General features: G+C 42.7%; 1 protein-coding gene across 1 annotated transcript in view; it reads right to left on the bottom strand.

Moving 5' to 3' along the window:
- The window catches only part of Fbxo36 (F-box protein 36), a 71,201-nt gene that overhangs the window by 21,088 nt on the left and 29,351 nt on the right, over window positions 1-20,762 (bottom strand). Inside the window, exon 2 of the mRNA XM_046439953.2 lies at window positions 7,024-7,132. Within this exon, the coding sequence (XP_046295909.1) occupies window positions 7,024-7,132 (109 nt within the window). The remainder of the gene's footprint in view (window positions 1-7,023; window positions 7,133-20,762) is intronic.

Raw genomic sequence — 20,762 nt, 5'->3', positions numbered from 1 at the left:
GTTACTTTATACCTATCTGTACAGAAACATGTCTATTCCATAATTTAAAGCATGCCTGGCCTGATTTTTATTCAATCAGAAATGGACAGTCTTTCCACAACATGGTTCTTTTGCAGCCAGTGAGTTTTATAAACTCTTGCTATAGGAATTCATGATATTGTACACATAATAATGATATTGGAAGCAATCAATCCAGACCTTTATCTGATAAGTCAGTTTATCATTGCTGTGACAAAATACCTGAGAAAACCTTAAAGGAAAAAATATTTATTTTGGCTCATACTTTCAGAGGTTTCAGTCCATGGTCAGCTGGCTGCATGATTTCTGGGCCTGTGATGTGACAGTACCTTATGGTGAAAGAGCATGTTCATCTTATGGTAGCCAAGAAGCAGAGAGGGAGATAAGGGGGCTAGAGAAAAGATAAAATTCCCCAGGGCACAACCGCAAAGACATACCACCTCCAAGTAGGTCTACTTCCTACATTTTCCATAACCTATCAACAATCCTTTGGCTAGTATTCCATCAGTGGATTAATCCATTGAGGAGGTTGGAGTCCTTATGATCCAATCACTTCCCCAAAAGCCCCACCTCTAAACATCGCTGCATTGGGGACCAAGCTTTCATCACATAAACCTTTGAGGGACATTACAGATTCAAACTATAACATGGCCCCTGTTATGGTCTGGAGTTGAAGTGTCCTCCAAAAGCTCATATGTGAGACAATGCAAAAGGTTTAGAGCAAAAATGATTGGGTTATGAGAGTCTTAACCAAATCAGTGAATTAATCCCCTGATGGAATTAACTGAGTGGTAATTACAGGTGGGGAGGGTGCTGCTGGAGAAAGTGGGTCACTGGGGAGGTGCCTTTGGGGTGTATGTTTTGGATCTGGTGAGTAGAGTCTGTCTGCTTCCTGAACATCATGTGTACTGCTTCCTTCTGCCCTACTCTTCCGCGATGATGTTGAGCTTCCCCTAAAGTCCAGAGGAACACAGCCAGCCGCGAATGGACCTCTAAAACTGTCAGCGCGCCAATAAACTTTTCCCCCTCCACAATCGTTCTGGTCAGATATTTTAGTCACACCACTGAAAAAGCTGACTAAAACAGCCCCCAAAGGCTCATATTTATCTCATTATGTAAAACACACTCAGTCAATCTCCCTGAGTCCCAATAATCCTAACATTCCAGCACTGCTCAAAAGTCCAAGTCTAGCCCGGCATGGTGGCACCTGCCTGTAATCCCAGCAGCTCGGGAGGCTGAGGCAGGAGGATAGCGAGTTCAAAGCCAGCCTCAGCAAATTGAGGCACTAAGCACCTCAGTGAGACCCTGTCTCTAAATAAAACGCAAAATAGGGCTGGGGATGTGGCTCAGTGGCCAAGTGCCCCTGATTTCAATCCCCAGTATCCACCTCCCCCCAAAAATAGAAAAGTCCAAGTATAAAGTCTCCTCTGAAACTGGAGGCAATTCTCAGCTGTGAGCCTCTGTAAAACTCACAAGGTGAGTCACCTGTTTCCAGCATACAATGGTGGGATAGGCACAGGGTAAACATTCCACCCTGACACACACTGCAAAAAAATGAGGAATGGGCACAGAAAGGAGAGATGGACCCAAACCAGACCAAACAGTAAATCCTGTAGCTCCAAGCCCAGCTCCAGGGCATATGGTAGGAAGATGTGGGCTCCAAACCACCGAGGCTGCCCTGCCTGTGTGGCCGTGCTACCTGCAGGCCACAGACCCCTCTCCGGTCCTGGCTCTGCCTGTTGCCTATAGCTGTCCTCAGCAGATGTTCCGCATTCCTGGAGGCTCTCACTTTCTGGGTTCACCATGCAGCTGCAGCTTCACTCCCAGAACTCCACATATTGCCTTCTTAGGGACTGCCTGCGAGGCTCCACCCTGACACACATTGCTCCGCCTCCCAGGTCTTCCTTTGAAATCTCAGTGGAAGGCAAGTGTGGTGGCTCCCAGCACCTCGAGAGGCTGAGGCAGAAGGATCACAAGTTCCAGGACAATCTCGGCATCTCAGAGAAACCCTTAGTAACTTAGCAAGATACTGACTAAAATTAAAAAAAAAAAAAAGACTGGGGACATAGCTCAGCACCGTGGGTTCAGTCTCCAGTACAGAGAAGGAGAGCTGTGCCTCTTCATGGAAGCCTCCAGGAGCTGCAACTCTTGCATTCTTTGTGCCTGCAAAACCAGTGGATGATGTCAAAGTAGCCTACTTGGGCCATGGCTGCCACGGTGTCTGAGTGCCTGGGCAGCTGAACACAGTGCAGGATCCTGAAGAAGTAAACTCATAGGTGGCCTCGGGCGACCCGCTTGCCCTGGAGTTGTGTTTTTGAGACAAAGTCTTTCAAATGAGTTTACATTTTAAATCCTAAAGACTTTGATGAATCCACTGGTTAGGTATGGTTTTCGTAATCTAATCATTTCACCTCCCGAATTAACATAGGAGCTTTAGGGGACCACCTCATACCCAAAGAATAACTGAGAGTACAGGTGTGTGCCAATGTGCCCAGCCTTGCTTCTTTTTAGTTGCACTAATTTCTTCAGCAACTATCTCTTCCTTAGACTTAACTTTAAACATACTCCTTTTGTGACCAAACTGCAAGTTTTTCAAATCTTTGTTGTTGTTTTTTTTTTTCCTGAAACTTTAATCCAGGGGCACTTTAACACTGAGCTAAATCCCCAGAATTTTCTAGTTTTATTTTGAGACAAGGTTTCACTAAGTTGCTGAGGGTCTTGCTAAATTGCTGAGACTGGCTTTGAACTTGGAAATCTTCTGCCTCAGTCTTCTGAGTTGCTGAGACTGCAGGCATGTGCTGCTGCATCCTGCTAAGTTTTTCAAATATTTCTGATCTGCTGGGGATGTGGCTCAGTGGCCAAGTGCCCCTGATTTTTTTTTTTCTCTTTGTTCTCACAGTAAACCTGGCTAAAAGCAGCTAGCAATATCCATGTTACTACCTGAATGCTGTGCTGCCTTGAAGTTTCCTCTACCAGATTAGTCTGTCACCTTTAAACTTAGCTTTGAACAAAGTCTCAGGAAATGGATAATATGTAGACCAGTTCTTTGTCAAAATGTAACATGAATGGTTTCTAGTCTAATTCTCTTCAAAGTCCTAATTTTCATCTGAAGTCTCATGAGCACAGTCTTTACTGTCTGCATTCCTATCAGCATTCTGGTCTTCCGAAATCACTCCAGAATCATCTATTAAGCTCTTCTTACAACATTTTAGGGCTTCTATTACTGCATCTCCAAACCTTTCCAAACTGCCCCCACAAATCAGCTCTGAAGACTTTTACATCACATGGTCAGGCAAAGTCACAACAGCCTTACTTCTTGGTACCAATTTTCTCTGTTAGTCAGCTTTACATTTCTGTGAAAAAACACTTGAGAAAATCAACTTCAAGGAGGAAGGATTTGTTTTGGCTCATGGTTTCAAATATTTCAGTCCATGTCAGCTGGCTCCTGTTTCTGGGCCTATGGTGAGCAGTACATCTTGGCAGAAAGGTGTGGCAGGGGAAGGTGTCTCACCTCTTAGCAAACAGAAAACAGAGGAGAGACATAAACCCTTCCAGAGCATGATTCCCAGTGACCTAATTCTTCCAGGTAGACCCCATCCTACATGGTTTACCACCTTCTAATAGTCTATTCCATTATGGTACTGAATTGGTACAATCCCAGCAACTCAAGAGGCTGAAGCAGGAGAATCACAAGTTCAAGGCCAGCCTCAGCAATTTAGTGAGATCCTCAGCAACTTAGCAAGACCTTGTCTCAAAATAATAAAAAACCAAGTAAATAAAAAGGATTTGGGAATGTAGTTAAGTGGTAAAGCACCCCTGAGTGCAATCCTCAGTATCAAATTTTTATTTCAAGACACTGTTTCAAAATAAAATTTTAAGCTGAGCATGATGGTACACATCTGTAACCCCAGTGACTCAGGAGGCTGAGGCAGGAAGATTGCAAGTTCAAAGCTAGTCTTAGCAATTTAGTGGGGCCCTAGTCAACTCAGTAAGACCCTGTCTCAAAATTTTAAAAAAATAATAAAATTAAAAGGGTTGGGATGTGACTCAGAGATTAAGTGTTCCTGAGTTCAATCCCCGGTACCAAATTAATTAATTAATTTAAAAATTTAAAAAGGACTGGGGATTTAGTCCAGAGGTAAAGTGCTTGCCTAACATGTGTGAGGTTCTGGGTTCTACTCCTATTACTACCAGTAGATCATCATCATCATCATCATCACCATCACCATTGACTACTATACTTGACTTTTTGACTTTCCATGTTTAATCTTGGTGACGTCAATATTTCCCTATAAGACCTTGAAAAGTCACATCTGTTCTAAATCTCATTATCTCATTATCTTACAGAGATATTATAACAATAAAATGAGAACATTCAAACAAAGTACTTGATATTCATACCATTGCTAACTATGACTAATAAGAATTTCTAGAGTGACTTCTAGTTTTAGAATTTTAGTATTAAGGAAAAATTATTAGAGTTTAGTTGAAAAGAGTTCCTTTAGAGATACATAATGAGCCAAGCACAGTGGCACATGCCTGTAATCCCAGTAACTCAAGGTTGAAGCAGGAGTATCCTAAGTTTACAGCCAGCTTTAGCAATTTAATAAGACTGTCAGCAACTTAGCGAGATCCTGTCTCAAACTTTAAAAACATAATCAGAGGCCTGGGGATGTAGCTCAGTGGTAAAGTGCCCCCCGGGTTTGATCCCTAGCACAATAGATAGATAAGTAGATAGATAGATATAAATAGATAAAAATAAAAACATATACTGAAGCAGCTTAAGAGGAAATGATGTAACAACTGGGATTTGCTTCAAAATAACCCAGGGCTCATTCATAGCTTATTTGGTCACATGTTGTGCATTGTTTAGACTGGGTTACGGGTACTTGAAAGCCATGAAAGAAAAAACTCTGCCTTCTTTTTATGTTTGAAACTTTCAAATTGAGGGAGGTTAAAATAACTGGGAGGCCATTAGGCTAAGATAGCTCCAGTGCCCCAAATTCATACCTAAGCAAACTGAAACCCAACTGGGAATGAAGGGTCACAGCCCAGGAAAACAAAATGTGAGGTCAACCAATCAGAAACTGCCAGCTAATGTCTAACTGGAGAATTTACAAATCAGAAACCACCAACTAACCTCTAACTGGGACTTTCTACTTAAACTAGTAAAATATTTTCCATATTTTACCTCTATGAACACCTTATAAAAGTTTTCCCTTTCTGCCCTCCTGGTTAGGGCCAAACTGCTTGTGGTTTGGCACCACCCAATTCATGAATTTCTGTCTACTCAAATAAACTTGATAAAATTTTAACATGTGCCTACGTTTATCTTTTAATAGGAGGAAAAAAAGGAAAAGGGAAATTGGAAAGAAATTTCTATTACTTACTCTAATGTTCTACTTAATTAGAACTACTTCTCCAGAAAATCTTTATTTTTGTTGTTTTTTTTTTTTAAGAGAGAGAATTTTAATATTTATTTTTTAGTTTTCGGTGGACACAACGTCTTTGTTTGTATGTGGTGCTGAGGATCGAACCCTGGCTGGACGCATGCCAGATGAGCGCACTACCACTGAGCTACATCCCCAGGCCTCTTTAAATCTTGATATTAAAAGAAACAGAGGGCTGGGGTGGAGCTCAGTGGTACAGCACTTACCCAGCATGCTTGAGGTCAGAAAGGAAAAAAATAAATAAATAAATGGGAATTTCATTTTATTCATTTTTTAAAATCTCTACTTTCTTAGAAACAGATTTTAAATGACCAGCAAGATACAGAAGAGTTCAAGAATTTGATAATTTCATTAAGTTTTCAAATAACCTTTTAATATATTTTTAACTAAAGGACCATTCTACATTATATTTAATTAATTAATTTTATTTTATTTTAATTTATTTTTATGATATGTGAAATTGAACCCAGGGGTGCTTTACCACTACACTATATCCCCAGTACTTTTTATTTTTTATTTTGAGAGAGGGTCTTGCTAAATTGCTCAGGCTAGCCTAAAACTTACAATCCTCCTGCCTCAGCCTCCTGAATCACTGGCATTACAAGCATGTACTGTTATATTGTCATACATGTATGTGTTATGGTTTGGATGTGAGGTGTGCCCCAAAAGCTCTCATGTGAGACAATGCAAGAAGGTTCAGAAGAAAACTGATTGGGTTGTGAGAATCTTGACACAATCAGTGAATTAATCCCCAGATAGGGATTAAACAGTAATTGAAATGTTAGGGCATAGCTGGAGGGAATGGTTAATTGGGGGTGTGGCTATGGGGTATATATTTTGTGTCTGGAGAGTGGCGTCTCTCTCTGCTTTCTGATCATCTTGTGAGCTGGTTCCCTCTGCCACACACTTCCTCCATGATGTTCGCCTCATCTTGATCCTGGAGGAATGGGGCTAGCCTATTCTATGGACTGAGAGGCTCACCTCTGAAACTGTGAGCCTTCAAATAAACTCTTCCTGCTCTGCAGTTGTGCTGGTTGGGTCATTTAGTCACAGCAACGAGAAAATTAGCTAAAACCCCAGGCTAGGAAACCCATTTTAAAAAACTATAGCAAAAAAAAAAAATTGACTTCCTTAATGGAATCCATGTTAATATGGAATCTTAAAAACTTTAAGATTTTTCCCCAAAGAAATTTCAGGATATTTTAACAATTTTCTGCTTTTTAAGAATACAATATTCTATATTAATTGTATATCAGTATTTCAAAAGATGATTTATTTGATATTTCTCTGACAAAAATCGATCACTGGACTGGGGATGTAGCTCAGAAGTAAAGCTATCGCATCACATGAATGAAGCCCTGGGTTCCAACTCCAGTATTTCAAAAACAAAAACAAACAAAAAAACTATCACTGGGGTTTGGCATAGAGCAGTAGAGCACTTGCCCACCATGTGCAAGGTCTTGGTTTCAATTCCCAGTGCCATTAATATATAAAAATCTATCACTAACCATAGAGAACTTAACAGCAATAAGTACATAATATGTCCCTTCCTTACTTTGAAGGTGTGAATTCTCTAGGAAGTCTTCATGAGTTTCTTTTGTTTCTCCAGGTTTTGATGATCGATACTCACTTCTCAGAGATATCTTCCACCATCTAAAAATTATCTGCAATTGAAGAGAAAGTGACAGGTTAAAACTGATTCCAGGGTTGAGGTTGTGGCTCCAAGGTAGAGCATTCGCCTAGCACATGTGAGGCACTGGGTTGATCCTCAGGAGGACATAAAAAATTAAATAAATAAAGGCATTATGTCTATATACAACCAAAGGTGGGAGGGGGACTGATTCCAATCCTAGCAGCTATGCTATGTTTGGGGTTTTGAAAGATCACTGTGGAGCTGGATGCAGTGGTGCAGGCCTGTCATCCCGTGGCTCCAGTAGGTTGAGGTAGGAGGATCGTGAGTTCAAAGCCAGCCTCAGCAAAAGCAAGGTGCTAAGCAACTCAGTGAGACTCTGTCTCTAAATACAATACAAAATAGGGCTGGGGATGTGGCTCAGTGGTCAAGTGCCCCTGAGTTCAATCCCCAGTACCAGAAACAAAAAACAATGGAATCAGGGCATTATGGGTCATGGCTATAATCCCAGCTATTTAGGAGGCTGAGGCTGGAGGATCACAAGTTCAAGGCCAGCCTCAGAAGCTTACTGCAATCCTGCTTCAAAATAAAAAATAGAAAGGGCTGGGGGTGTACCTCAGTGTTAGAGTATCTCTGGCTTCAATACATAGTGCTGAAAAACAAAATCTATCAGGTCAATTGATGAAATCACCCAGTGCCAAATGGTTGTGTTCTTGAGAACAGAGATTCTTTAACTTGAGGAACCAGTTCCAAAGTAATTGCTTGGCTCTCCTATTTCCTTCCCAGGCAACAGGGAAGACAAGATGATGGATAAATCCCTCAGAGAGCATGACAGTTACATGAATAGAGGCAGAAAAAACACCGTTGTGCTTTGTGTGATGCATGAAAATGTGTCACACACGAACACTTCTTGGTAACAGATCTGGGAATAGTGTGTTTGACTCCTCTGAGAATTTTGTTCATCTGAAGCAAACCTCATTCCCATGGCATGGGCTGCACTCTGTTCTTTATTGATTTCATGGTGGTGTCAACTCCTGGGCCTGGTGAAAGCCCCTTGGAACAGACTCAGCTTTGGTCATGTTTTTAAACCAAGAGTGGAGCAGGGTAGTGAAGTGAGGTGACAGAACTTCCACCAATTTCAGAAACAGCCGTTTTCTGCACTTTGATGATGACATAAGAGGAAAGGTGGGATGTACCGTCACATTGGGGGTCAGGGCATCGCGTAAGGACTTGGAGGTGGGGAGCCTGCCCTGTGTGCAGGTCTGTAATCACAGTGACAGAGGAGGAGGCAGGAAGACTGCATGCCCCAAGCCAGCCTGGGCAGCTGAGTGAGACCCTGCCTCAGAATAAAACTGAATGGGCTGGGGGTGTAGCCAAGTGGTAAAGTGCTTGCCTAGCCCAGAGTTCAACGCCCAGTACTCCAAGCAAACAAACAAAAAATGAGTGTGGAGGGCAGACAGTTCAGTCTATAATGAGGGCGATTCCAGTAGAAACTGCATGCATTGTGGAGCAACGTAGTCCTGGACGATTCATTTCATCTCCCTGCAGTATAACTTTCTTTCTCTTAAATATTAATATTAAATTTTATAAAGATATTTCCTTTCTATTGAATGAAGACACCAGGCAGTCTGGAGCTAAAGCCCATGGGGTTTTCATGTTGTTTGGGGGTTTTGTTTCTTTCATTACTGGGGGTTGAACCCAGGGTTGCTCTACCACTGAGCTACATCTCCAGCCCTTTTTATTGTTTTATTTTGAGACAGGGTCTCACTCAGTTATTAAGGTTGGCCTGGAACTTGCCATCTTCCTGCCTCAATCTTCCAAGTCTGTGGAATCATAGGCGTTCACCACTGCACCTGGCAATCTAGAATTTTGGGGGGGACTGGGAAGTAAAAATAATGTAGTCCAGCCAGGCACACCCCTATAATCCTAGCAACTCAAAGACTGAAGTAAGATGGCCAGTTTGAGGCCAGTCTTGGCAATTTAGTGAGACCCTGCCTCAAAACATAAAATAAAAAGATCTGGGGACATAGCTCAGTGGTACAGCACCCCTGGCTTCAATCCCAATTATCACTAAATCTCTCTCTTATATTAATAACAATTATGATAATTTAGTCCATTTCTTACAACCATCCTGCAAATGAGCAAAGTTTCAGAGAGGTTAGAACGAACCTGTCTCCCTCCCCCCCACCTTACTGCTAGGTGTCTTATGACAGTGAGCACAAGTCTCAGACTGAATTCCACCTCAAGAACGACAGTGCCACGGAGGTATCACAAGAGCCCAAAATCATTTCTGAAAGTTCAGCAGAGACCCCCCTTTCACCATTCCCCCAGGTGCTGTCCAGCAACCTTTGCAGAAGTTTCTCCCTGAGGCAGGTGTCCCCATGTTATAATTAAAGGATCAGCTAAACCTGCTGATCCAGAGCAAGCAGCAAAATACTTGGTTGGGGGCGGGGGTTCTGGAAAAAAAAAAAAAGAGTTCTAGAGCCAAACGTGATTCTCCAGAGAGGTGTTGCAGACTCACCTCTCGAGATGTTCAATGGCGGGCAGAGAGGGTTGTGCACATCCTATTGACTTCACCCCACATTCCTTATGTAATTAACCAGCCTCTGAGCCTGACTCAGGAGACAGTTATTTACAGTGCTTGTCATAATGCTCTCTGGAGGGAAGATCTCTGGGGCTTGGGTTCAGGTTAAGCACACACAAGCTTCCCACAGGCTCCCCTGGGGTGTTTAAAGCAAATTATCAGGAATACATCACCTGCCTAAGGAAGCTGGCTGGCTAGAACCAGAATCCTCCTTGCTCTGCAATGAAGATTCAGACTCACAATTCAGCCTTGTCAAGACTTGGGTATGTCCTGTATAATGCACTTATCAAAAGAGGAAAATGGATATCTTGAGCCATTTACTTTCTCTTAGCTTGGTAACAATTTTTTTTTTTTTTTTGGTAAGTGATAAAACACTATTTTGGTGAGGACAAGGGAAACTGAGAGCCCCTAAAAATCACTGAGAGGAGCTGGGTGTGTTGGCATACACCTGTAATCCCAGAGACTAGGGAAGCTGAGGCAGGAGGGGTGCAAGTTTGAGGCCAGGCTGGACAACTTGGTGAGATCCTAGAAAGAAGGAAGGAAGGAAGGAAGGAAGGAAGGAAGGAAGGAAGGAAGGAAGGAAGGAAGGGAAAAAATTTCTCAGTGTGCCTAGCATGAGTAAGGCCCTGGGTAAGATCCTCAGTATGGTGAAGGGCGTGGATTTCCTTACAGTTTTGGACATATTACCCAACCTTTATACTCCTTCAGTGTTTTTTTGTTTTTCAGTGCTGGGGCCAAACCCAGGGCCTCTGCATGATAGGCAGGCACTCTGCCACTGAACTACCTCCCCAGCCCTTTATTTTTATTTTTGAGACAGGGTCTTGCTAAATTGCCCAGGCTAGCCTCAAAGTTGTGATCATCCTGCTTTGCCACCTGTCTTTGAGGTCACAGGTAAGAGCTACAGTACCCAACTAATATTAATTCCCCTGGATGTAGCAATTCTATTTTAAGAATTTATCCTATGGAATTTTATCAGAAAACAACCAATATTTTATAAAAGATTTATCAGAGATGTGTACAACATTTTTAAAAGGATGGTTATTGGGGCTGGGGTAGTGGCTCAGTGGTAGAGTGCTCACCTGATATGCATGAGACACTGGGTTTGATCCTCAGCACCACATAAATATGAAATAAAGATATTGTGTCAACCTAAAACTAAAAAATAAATACTTTCAAAAAATAAATAAAAGGCTGGGGATGTGGCTCAAGCGGTAGCACGCTCACCTGGCATGCGTGCGGCCCGGGTTCGATCCTCAGGACCACATACAAACAAGGAAGTTGTGTCCGCCGAAAACTAAAAAATAAATATTAAAAAATTCTCTCTCTCTTAAAAAATATTTTATAAATAAATAAATAAATAAATAAATAAAAGGATGGTTATCATAGCTGGATTATGATAATGAGTAATAAGAATCTACCCAAGGCTCAATAGGTGGGACTAGTTAAGTAACTATCTCACATTAGATGATGCAGAGAACACTCTGCAAACAACAAAATAACTTGTAGAAAAATAGCACTGTAATCCCAGTGACTTGGGAGGCTGAGGCAGAAGGATTGCAAGTTCAAGGCCATCCTCGGGAATTTAGTGAGATGCTGTCTCAAAATAAAAGAATAAAGAAAGAAAAGAAAAAAGAGAGGGCTCCCATGTAGCTCGGTGCTAGAGTACTGAGTCCAATCCCCGGCACCACAAAAAAGGAAACAAAAGAAAAAGAATAACACAGAACGATGTTAATGATCATTTGGTAAAGGGCTCAAAAGTATATGCATGACTGATCCAAATAGTCAAAAGAAAATATTTATTATGCAGGAGGAAGGAACATTAGTTGTGGCACTAAGTGAACTGTGTCACACAACAGATGACAGATGCAGCTTGAAGTGAGCTCAACTCTAAGAATTACCCCCCAGTACTCGTAAAAAGGTAGCATCGATTATGGTATTAGCATATTTTAAATTATATACACATGCAAAGTTGTATTCGTATATGTCATCTCTATTTTGAAAACTTGTCAGTACTGCTTTACACATTTTGGATCTTATTGACTGCAACTGTTCTGTTAATGTCTTGTTAGCATGCCTGCAAGAAAAGCCACAGAGGAGCTCCCTGCCAGGTCTGTAAGACTGTTTACCTCTGGATGGAACACGGAGTTCACTGTACTCGCCCCGGGGTTTCATGAATTCTCCCAACCTCCTGTGAGCCATGTAAGATTGTCCTTTCATGGGTAAAGAAACCAATGGTGGTGGGATCAGACAACCTGCAAGAGCTCCTCTCTCCCAGCAGTGGTTGACCTTGAGTCTGTGCCTCACACTCCCCAGGAGGGCCAGCCACTGGTCTCATGATAGGACACTTGCCTTACTATAGGTGACATAGATGACTCTCCAATATTTGGTACCCTAATAGAAATCATGTGGCCAGGGGTAGAATTCTTTAAAAAGTATATACTTAGCATACTTTTAGACTTAAATATTTCCAGTAAAACTTTTTAATAATCTTGCTAATTGAGCTTACTTTTAAGAGGGGTCTTAGACTCCTCATGAATCTCCGTGTACCTCCTCTGCCCAAATGACATTTCAGCAGGATGAGGAGGCAGGGCTGTTAACTCAGTGAAGGCCCCTGACATTCCCCACCATGTTGAGAGCCACAGTTTAGTCGGAATGACGCCTGGCATTTTGCTGGAGGGAATGGTTGAAAGGTGACCCTGCTCCGGGATTAGGGCGGCTCCGGGATTACGGCGGATCCTGCTGCCTTGCCAACTACTTTGGAGTTCCCATTGAGTTCTCGCAGGGTTCCTGGAGAATTGGCGGCAGAGCCTGGTGGAGGGAGTATGTTCCCGGGAAGTGTGTGTAGAGGTCGATGAGAGTTCGGGAATAAAGAGTTGCTGTATGAACCTACAAGGCTTTTTGGCGGCTCAGTTATTTGTGCCCAGACAGACTGCGGCACCACCAGAGAGCAGCTCACAAGGAGGCAATAGGAAAACATGGGGCCAGCTGAGCGTGTTGGGAAATGCACACCTCCTTCCTCCACACCCAGGCTCAAGACTGTGACACTCCCATTACTATCTCTCCATTGGAAATCCTGTTACTGGGGCAAAGTGTAGCCTCTAGGGGTTAGATGAGTCTGGGTTTAGACCCTGGAGTCTTTCACTTCCCTTGGGCAAACTGCTTCATCTCTTCTGGCCTCAGTTTCCTCATCTCCATAATGGAAATGATGGTGGTGCCCAGCTCACTGGATTTGGAGGGATGACAGATGACATATCCAGTGTCTTGCACAATGCCAGGCACAGAGAGGGTGCTCCACATATGTCCTCCTTCCTTCCTTCTGTTCACTCATGTACCAGTGCTTCATACTTATACCAACAAATTCAGCTGCAAATGCTGAGATAAGAACCCTCCATTCTGGCATGGTGGTGCATGACCATGATCCCAGCTACTCAGGAGGATAAGGTAGGAGGATCACAAGTTTAAGGCCAGGCCTGGGCAATTTAACAAGACCTGATCCTAAAATTAAAAAAATTGATATAGCTCAGTGGTAGATTGCTTCCCTAGCATGTGTGAGGCCCTGGGTTCAATCCTCATGTCTCTCTCTCTAGCTGCCCCCCCCCACAATCTTCTTTTTTATTCACTGTCTAACAATATTCAACCATAATTATACTTTGCAGGTATAGTGGTATACACATGTAATCCCAGTGACTTGGGAAGTTGAGGTAGGAAGAATGCAAGTTCTAGGACAGCCTTGGCAACTTAGCAAGAGCCTATATCAAAACAAAAAATAAAGCCGGCACAGTGGCGCATGCCTGTAATCCCAGCAGCTCCGGAGGCTGAGTCAGGAGGATCTCGAGTTCAAAGCCAGCCTCAGCAACTTAACAAGGCCCTAAGCAACTCAGTAAGACCCTGTCTCTAAGTAAAACGTTTAAAAAGGGAGGGGCATATGGCTCTGTGGATAAGTGCCCCTGGGTCCAATCTCCAGTAATAAATAAATAAATAAATAAATAAGGACCTGAGAAGTAGCTCAATGATAAAATGTACCTGGGTCTGATTCCCCAGTACCCCTCCCCACCACACACACATTTCACTAAAGTTTACTTTCCTATTCATATTCTCTGAAAATATTTATTTCAGCTTTGCACTCAGATCTGTTATTTATTTTTAAAATCATCTTTATAAATATTTTTCTAACTACATAATTGAAAAGAATCATCTATACATCCAATTAATAATTTGCTCATAAAACATTAGAGTGACTTGTCAGGTACCACATACTAAGTGGGGCATTCTGCATCTTTCCAAGTCTAGAAAACATATTTGTAATTTAGTGTGCAAACTGTGCTTGTCCCAGCTCTTCTTTCCCTTGCCAAACTACTGTTATGCTACAAGGTCAAATTTTTCTGGGTTTGTTTGTTTGTTTGTCTGTTGTTTGGTACCTGGGATTGTACCCAGAGGGCACTTAACCACTGAGGCACAACCCAGCCTTTTTTTTTTTTTCTTTAGAGACAGGGTCTCACTGGATTGTTTAGGGCCTCCCTGAATTGCTGAGGCTGGTTTTGAACTCACAGTCCTCCTGCCTCACCCCCCCCCCAAGCCTCTGACATTACATTATAACTGTGCGCCACCACACCCAGCTTTTCCCCTGTTTTGAAGGTCCTGTATAATTAGGGGATTACATGTAATGGGATTGAGATACTATGACCTGGAGAATTTATGAAATTAGAACTTTTATTAGGTGAAGAAAGATCTTCTTATCTGAACAATTTACTGAGAAGTGGAGAAACAAGCTCACACAGCACTGGCATTCCAAGAGGTGAAAAGGGTATTATTTTCCTAAAATGAATTATGAACATTAATTAATTTTGGCAGTACTGGGACTGAGGCTGAAATGAGAATGAAATAAACTGAATTTCTTCTGTGGTTTACTTCCTTGTTCAGAAGGAGCAGGTCCTTATTTTTGGTTTGGTTTTGTTTGGTACTGGGGCTTGAATCCAGAGGTGCTTTACCACTGAGCTACATCCCCAGCCCTTTTCATTTTTTATTTTGAGATAGGGCCTCGCTAAATTGTCCAGGCTGGCCTCCAACTTTCGAATCCCCAAACTCAGCCTCCCAGGTCACTGGGATTATAGGCTTGTACCACTGCACCCAGCTTAGCAGGTAAATTCTGATCTGAACATGTCTGTATTCCCTCTGGGGTTCTAGTTCTTCATTACTGTTACTTAGGATGGAGCTCCGTGGCCAGCGCACACAAGTTCCAGCTGAGTCCTCCGGGCAGGGTCTCCTCACGGGCTGTTATTTCCATAGCTCAGCTCTGACTCTCATCTGAGTCTAAGTTTCTTGCCTTCATCATGCGACACACTGCTGTTCCTGTGGTAGCTATGCCTTCTCCAAAGAAGGCTGAACCTCAGTGTAGGAGGGAGGGGAGGCGGCTTTCCTAGTTCTTATGTTCTTTATGGTCTATTCTCCTCCAGCTTACAGGTAATAATTTTTTTTTTTTTGCAGCTGCTACTTCTGGTCTCTCTTTTTTAAAAAATGTATATATTTTAACTGTAGTTGGACACGATGCCTTTATTTTATTTATGTATGTTTATGTAGTACTGAGAATCGAACCCAGTGCCTCGCATGTGCTAGGCGAGTGCTCTACCACTGAGCCACAACCGCAGCCCCTACTTCTGGACTCTTAAGAGACCTCTTTACTTCTTTTAAGTTCTTAATCATCTTCTGTCAGTTAACAGTGGTTTTGTAATAAATTTTCCCCAGAAAATAACCTATAAAGTGTCTATATTCTGAATAAACCTACTTTGATATATTGGTATCATCATTATACAGGACATTTAGTGTGATAAAAATTCTTGGTTGTCCTACATTTAGTTAAAGGCCAGAGGATGAAGGCAAGGAAGAGATAAGAGGAGTTCATTTTAAACTGAGAGCATGTAGGTTGAACAGGTCACCCATCAAGGTGACATCTTGCTTCTACTGTAGAACCAACACCCAGAAGCATCAAGCTCTTTTCTGTATGGACCCCTCCTGTCCCAGACACTGTGTGCTTCCTGGTGTCCTACCCCTCTGATCTATAGCCAATGTAGGTTCAATGAAGATGATTTATGCTTTCTTCTTTCCAAATTTTTATGTTAAAATATTCCAGCTTCTCGGATCTGGTAGACATTTTCCATCTGCTCCTGGCTATGCAGCTGCTGGCTTGGGAATCCATTCTCAGGACTAGCATCTCTAACAGCTCAAAAAACCCTTGTTCCAGAGATCTCTCTCTGGGTCACTTTAGTTTTTGATTTAACAGATGTTAGTCAGTTTTTCTTCACTGTGACTAAAATACTAGATAAGATTAACTTTTAAAAGATAAAATGTTTGTTTTGGCTCATAGTCTCAGAGTTTCCATTCATGGTGGGCCGACTCCATTGCTCTGGGAAGAACACTCTGGTGGAAGGGTGTGTGGAGGAACACTGCTCTCCTCCTGGGAGACAGGAAGTAGAGAAGGGGAGGGAAGGAAGGGGCCACAGGGAAGATGAACCCTTCCAGGGCACATCCCCAGTGACTCACCTCCTCCAGCCACTCCCCACCCAGTTACCACCCAGTCAGTTCATTCAAACTAGGATGGACGATGAGGTTACAGCTCTCACAATCCAATCATCTCAGCATTCCTAGATTAACACAGAAGCTTTGGGGGGATACTTCATATCCAAACCATAACAACATGTGAGAGCTTTTATTCCACGATATATACTTTATGCCTAGGCTTTTTTTTTTTTGAGGGGGTGTAACTGTTTTCTAGAACTGCTCCCCTCCCCTGGCCACTCTCTCTACAAATAATGGATCTCTTGGTCTAATTCTCTAATTTTCTCTTCTTTTCCCCATATTGTACCTACCTATCTCTCTCTCTCTCTCTCTCTCTCTCTCTCTCAGGAGATTTTTCTCAATTCTGTTTCCAACCCTTCTATTTAAAAAAATTTCATTTTTTTCTATCATATTCTTATTTTTTAAGAGCTCTTTTTAATTTTCAGTGTTACTTTTTTATTATGTGCTATTCTTGTTTCGTGAATGCAATATCTCTTCTAATCCCTTTGAGAATATTACTAGTATTTTACATTGCTTGTATACATAATCTTTGTTTTCTCCAAGATTTCACTTAATGTATTTGTTGTTGATTTGTTTTGACTTTCCTCTAAAACCTGCTGATTCTTGGCTGTTCACTTGTACTTAGGATTGGGGAACTATGAAACTAATGGGCAATGGGCATCTAAGCAGGACTTGTCAGAGGAAGTGAAGCCAGAATTAGACAGGCAGTCAGTATAGATAGGTAAATCAAGTCGGGTCTGAAAGAGGAGGCCAATTTTGAGTGAGTCTCCGAACTTGGAGACTGTCCCCTAAGAGATTAAAATGTTAATTCCTTCAGAGCCCTTCCTCCACCCTTATCTAGAACCTGCCCCTGCTCCAACCTGTTGCCAAGGTAACCTGTCCCAGGAACTGGCCCTCTCTACAGGGAGCTATAAGGTTGTTGATGTGTCCTTGGCTGCTCCTTCCTGCCCTTCCCCCTTCAGCCCACCTGTTTCCACCTTTGAGCCCTCTCATGGAGCATTCCTGGGCCTAGCCATACCTGCAGGAAGGAGAAAGATAAGGGGGAAAAGGCAGGAGAACAAAGGAAGCCTAGGACATATAGAAAGGGCAGAACACCTCGCTTCTTGGGATACCAGGATACCAGCTATGGCCCCCTCCTCCTCCTGGGAGAAGTCTATGTTGCCCCTTTTTATATAAACCCTGCTTTATATGCTTGCCTCGGCGTGCTTCTCTCTTGTTCAAACTTCAACATACGGGGAAGCAGGACTTGTCACGGATTACCAGCAGTATCAGAAGGACTCAGTACAGGGAGATCTACTGGGGTGCTGGCCTTGAGGATCCCATTAATATCTTTCAAAATATCACTTTTATTTGCATTTATTTTACGTTGAATTTATTCCTGTGCCATAAGTTTTTGATTCTTTATTTTCTGGGGGGATATCTTTTTCTTTTGTGGAACTTCCTCTTCTGGTGGTTCCTTTTCATTGGGGATCGCCCCAGAGTGATCTAACCATGAGCTCTGTAAGTTCAGTGGTACATCCTGGGTGCCTTGTTCACCTGCATACGCTCAGGAGCCAGAGAATCTACATTTAAACCCTTAAGTTCAGCATTACTTTTGGTATTTTTAAGCAAGTGCAGCAAAAATTCAGCACTCTTTGGGCTACAGACTGTGTGCAGCTCCATTGTTTGGCCTGGACACACCAAACAGCTCCACCACTCTAATGCCAGATGGCACTGGCTGCTTCTTTAAAGTGATCTCTTTCAGCTACTTGGTAGCCTTTGGGATATGCATACTCGTGTTGGCCCAGGCAGTTTCATGGATGTTCCTAAAGTGAAGATGAAGATTTGAACCTCTTCATTTGCATGATTTTGTGGGGTTTTCTGAGTCAAGAGAGTAGCAAACCATTTTCAAAGATCACTAAGGCCATTTTTATAGGTTGAGGTTATACCTTGAAATCTCTTGCGCTGGTCTGACTTCCCAGAGAAGAATCTTCCAGTTTAATGCCTGGAAGTCTAGTGGCCTAGAGCTTCCTGGGATCCAATGGGAAGTCAAAATGAGTCTCCTAGTACAGTATACAGATTTTAATTTAATCCCTTGTGTAGGAACGGCAGAAAAGCTCCATAAACTCAACAAGCCGAAACAACCATTTACCTGTCTGAGATTTTATTAGTGGGACTGTGGCAGCCAGTGGCAGAAGAGAAGGGGAGAAGAGAGAGAGAGCGAGCGCGAACAGGGTGTTGAAATTTATGGGCTCAAAAAAAAAAAAAAAAAAAAAAAAAAGAAGAAAGAAAGAAAGAAATTTATGGGCTCAGCGCAGGAAGAGGAGGAGCAGGGCGAGTGGGCTGTTACTTCTTCGTTGGCGGAGAGTTCGGGCCACTTCAGGGATTGGAGGTGCGCCATTCAAAGTTCGCGCCATTCAAAGTTCGCGCCATACTTTTTTTTTTTTTTTAAAGAAAGAGTGAGGGAGAGGGAGAGAGAATTTTAATATTTATTTTTTAGTATTTGGCGGACACAACATCTCTGTTTGTGTGTGGTGCTGAGGATCGAACCGGGGCCGCACGCATGCCAGGCGAGCGCGCTACCGCTTGAGCCACATCCCCGGCCCCAAGTTGGCGCCATTCACAGGGATTGGAGGTGACGGTTGGCGCGCCATTCAGTGCATCATGGACCTGCGCTCCCGGAAGAGAAGCACTCCGGGCGCCATCTTTACCAACACTTTGTCATTAAAATTGTTTTTTGGTATGGGGATTGAACCCAGGGGTGCTTAGCCTCTGAGCAGCATCCCCAGACTTTTTAATATTTTATTTAGAGACAGGATCTCACAGAGGTGCTTAGGGCCTAAGTTGCTGAAGCTGGATTTGAATTTGCAATCCTCCTGTCTCAGTCTCCCAAGCCACTGGGATTTCAGACATGCTCCACCGCACTGGGCTCCTCTACCATTTTTTTTTTTATCATTGAGTCTGTGTCCTTAGCTGCCCAGGGTCCTAACAGTTTCTCTAGCAGATTCTTCCAGAGACCAAACTTCCAGTTCTCTGTAGGTGGACAGCAATTGTTCCTTGTACCTGGGAGGGAAGGAATAAAGCAGATGGTGGTTCTAACAAATATGTGTGCTTTTCAGATGTCCAGATGTTGCTACAGTTTCAGCCTCTTCTTTATTGTTTTTTTTTTTTTTGGGGGGGGGCGGGGGGATTGAACCCAAGGGGACTCTATCACTGAGCAACATCCTCAGCTCTATTGATTGATTGATTGATTGAGACAGGACAGAAACTTGCTAAATTGTTGAGGCTGGCCTAGAACTTGTGATCCCCCTGCCTTAGCCTCCCAAGCCACTGGAATTACAGATGTGCATTACTGTGCCCAGCTCTTCACTCTCACTTTCAAAGAAACCTATTTCCACTCCTTTCTAAGGCAAACAAGTTTTGGAATAAAAACCTTATCACTTTTTAGCTTCCTAACCCCTAGGATGAATTTTAGCTTTTTCAAAGCTGCTCAAAGAGCTACCATTAAGTGATCTATCTATATTCTGACTTGCAAATGTGTGTGTGTGTGTGTGTTACTAGGGATTGAATTCAGAGGCACTTCACTGTTGAACTAAATTCCTGACTCTTAAAATTTTATTTGAGGGAGGATCTAAATTGCTGAAGCTGACTTTGACCTTGTTATCCTCCTACCTTGGCCTCCTGAGTTGCTAGGAGTACTCGTGTGTGCCACACAGTTGACTGGCTTGGAATTTTACTACCTTTTTACTTCCTCAATTTTCTTTGTCTTTATAGGTTTGTTTTAGAAAAACCCTGTAATTGTCATTTATGGTGGTATTAGAGGGAAAGTAAATAACAGTTCTTTTATAGATTGATTGATTGCAGAAATGGGGATGGGAACCAGAGCCTCAAGCATGCTAGGCAAGTGCTCCACCACTGAGCTATGCCCCCACCCCTTTTAAAATTTTACTTTGATACAGCATCTCACTGTATCAGCATCTCACTAAATTGCCAAGGTTGGCCTAAACCTGGGATTCTCCTGCCTCAACCTCCCAAGTAGCTAGAATTATAGGTGCACACCACCATGCCTATATATATATATATATATAGTCTTAAGATGTTTAAAATGCCATACGAGTCCAATAACAAGGACTTAGACTTTTCACTCTTCTCTGCAAATATCTGATGGGTGGCTTAAAATAGGATTAAAGACCTGGCATCTCTGCCTTCATTTTACGTCTGTCTCCTTTGCTCTGAGTCTGAGTCACACTGGATTCCAGGAAAAACAGATCTGCTAGATAAACATCTTAGGATGAGCTTCAGCTAACCCTCAGGCACCAGCAACTTTCTTATCCATACCAGACCTTGCCTGAACAGACCCGAGATAAATACAGCAAGACCACACCTGATCAAGGTCACCGCTTAGAGAGCTGCACTAAACCTCGGCCAGGAAAACCCACAATGCTTGCCCTCCTTCCCCTGTATATGCAACCTCACAGTCATTGGCAGCCCGTGGAGGACAGGACGAGTCCCACTCTTTTCTCAGGGT

The sequence above is a fragment of the Marmota monax genome, unplaced genomic scaffold, assembly GCF_021218885.2.
Source record: "Marmota monax isolate L192 unplaced genomic scaffold, Marmota_monax_Labrador192_F-V1.1 WCK01_AAM20220418_F8-fsc00041, whole genome shotgun sequence".
Taxonomy (NCBI): Eukaryota; Metazoa; Chordata; class Mammalia; order Rodentia; family Sciuridae; genus Marmota; species Marmota monax.
This window is presented reverse-complemented; position numbering and strand designations above follow the sequence as displayed.